Source organism: Myotis daubentonii, chromosome 9 (genome assembly GCF_963259705.1).
Source record: "Myotis daubentonii chromosome 9, mMyoDau2.1, whole genome shotgun sequence".
NCBI classification, from domain to species: domain Eukaryota; kingdom Metazoa; phylum Chordata; class Mammalia; order Chiroptera; family Vespertilionidae; genus Myotis; species Myotis daubentonii.
The window spans coordinates 34,616,080-34,618,308 of NC_081848.1; the positions used below are offsets into that span (position 1 = coordinate 34,616,080).

General features: G+C 67.7%; 1 protein-coding gene across 1 annotated transcript; it reads left to right on the top strand.

Moving 5' to 3' along the window:
* The first annotated feature begins 405 nt into the window (after nt 1-405).
* On the top strand, nt 406-2,022 carry FAM181B (family with sequence similarity 181 member B). The gene has a single exon (XM_059708310.1). It carries the CDS (start codon nt 607-609, stop codon nt 1,885-1,887), a length of 1,281 nt encoding a protein of 426 aa, XP_059564293.1. The 5' UTR covers nt 406-606; the 3' UTR covers nt 1,888-2,022.
* The last annotated feature ends 207 nt before the right edge of the window (nt 2,023-2,229 follow it).

Sequence of the window (2,229 nt, forward strand, 5' to 3'; positions counted from 1 at the left end):
TGGCTCTGGAGTCAGATTAGACTGGAGATGGCTTTGACCAACTCACTGAAACTCTCCAAGGCTCAGTCTCTTCATTTGTTAGATGGTGATAATCACATGTACCCCACAGGGCTATTGCTCAAAGATTAAAGGAGGCAAAGAGTGGACATCACAGGGATAAGCAAGTGCCCAGTAGCTGGAGCTGTTGTGGCCAGAGCTGGGAGTGAAACCCAGGTCTTCCGAGGGGCGGTCCCATCCTCACGTCTGGCGGTGGGAAGTAGCCAAGAGAAACCCGCGGGGCTAAGGGAAACCAAGGGGTTAAAGCGATGAGCTAGAGAAAGGCCAGAAAATTAGAAAAGCAGACCACCCCCCCTCCAGCCAGCTCAGTAAGCCCCTCCCCTCCTCCACTGGGGCGGTCGCCGCGCGCTCCCTCCTTGTGTCCCTCCCTTACAAGATCTAATGAGCTCCCCCGGGAGGCCGAGCTGCGAGCCGGCCGGGAGCTAGGAGGCCGCGCCGGGACGGGATCCGGGATCCGGGATCCGGGATCCGGGATCCGGGCCTGGGCAGCCGGCGGGAACCGGGCGGGGGCGCACCGGCCGCGCTGCGGGCCGCCGGGGAGACGAGGCAATGGCGGTGCAGGCGGCGCTCCTCAGCACGCACCCCTTCGTCCCCTTCGGCTTCGGGGGCTCCCCGGACGGGCTGGGGGGCGCCTTCGGAGCCCTGGACAAGGGCTGCTGTTTCGAGGACGATGAGCCCGGGATGCCGGCGGGCGCACTGCTGGCGGGCACCGAGGGCGGGGACGCGCGCGAGGCCACCCGCGACCTGCTCAGCTTCATCGACTCGGCGTCCAGCAACATCAAGCTGGCCCTGGACAAGCCGGGCAAGTCTAAGCGGAAGGTGAACCACCGCAAGTACCTGCAGAAGCAGATCAAGCGCTGCAGCGGCCTGATGGGCGCCGCGCCCCCCGGCCCGCCCTCCCCGGGCGCCGCCGACACTCCGGCCAAGCGGGCGCTCGGCACCCCCGGCGCGCAGACGGCCGCGGTCCCGGCCCCCGGCAAGGCCGCCCCCCGGCGGGACGCCTCGCAGGCCGCGGCCGCCAGCCTGCAGAGCCAGAGCCTGGCCGCGCTCTTCGACTCGCTGCGCCACCTGCCCGCGGGCGCCGATGCCGCGGGGGGTTCGGGGGCGGCGCCCCCAGCCGGGCTCGTCGGAGCGGGCTCTGGGGGTGCGGGAGGGGATGCCCCCGGCCCTGCGGGGGGCACGGCGGCCCCCGGCGCCCGGAAGGTGCCGCTGCGTGCCCGCAACCTGCCCCCGTCCTTCTTCACCGAGCCGTCCCGGGCGAGCGGCGGCGGGTGCGGCCCGTCGGGGTGCGGCGTGAACCTGTGCGACCTGGAGAAGGGCCCCGAGACCCTGGAGTTCTTCGAGCTGCTGGGGTCCGACTATGGCGCCGGCTCCGAGGCGGGCGTCTTGCTCCCCGCGGAGCCTCTGGATGTGTTCCCCACCGGCGCCACGGTCCTACGGGGACCCCCGGAGCTGGAGCCCGGCCTCTTTGAGCCGCCGCCGCCGATGGGGGGAAGCCTACCGTACCCCGAGCCCTGGAGCGCCCCGGCCTGTCCCGCGACCAAGAAGCCGTCCCTGGAGGCCCCCCGCGGCGGTTCGACCTTGACCGAGCCCTTGCGCCTCCTGTACCCTGCCGCGGTGAACTCCCCGGGCGGGGAGGACGGGCCGGGCCCCTTGGCCTCTTTCGGCCCCTTCTTCTCAGACTGCGTCCTGCCCCCGCCGCCGCCGCCGCCCCGCCAGGTGGCCTACGATGTGTGCTCCGGCTACGGGCGCACCGCGTACCCCAGCCTTTGGAGACCCGACGGGCTTTGGGAAGGGGACCCCGGGGAGGAGGGAGCGCCCCGGGCCTGACGCGACGTACCCTCCCTCCCGTGAGAGACTGCTGTGGAGACTCCAGGTCTCTCCCAAGACGAAAGAACGGTTGGAAAATGCACGTGGAGATGAAACGGGATTAAAAGTTTCAATAAAAGAAACACGAAAAAGAGATGAAGAGGAGTTGGGCATTGTTTTAATCACAATCTCAAGTGTTAAAAAAAAAAAAGCTGTTGGCTCTAACTGGAACAGATGAGCCAAGACAGGGTTTGGGTAATGGGGTGGGGGTGGCAGAAGGGGCAGGAGGTGGCTTCTGTGGCCACCTGTCCCCACTCCAACTTTCCAGCAAAAGGTCAGTGTATATTAGTGTAATTGCCCCTT

What these genes read in the sequence shown, in the direction of transcription:
- FAM181B (XM_059708310.1), top strand. Translation starts at nt 607, where the DNA reads ATGGCGGTGCAGGCGGCGCTCCTCAGCACGCACCCCTTCGTCCCCTTC.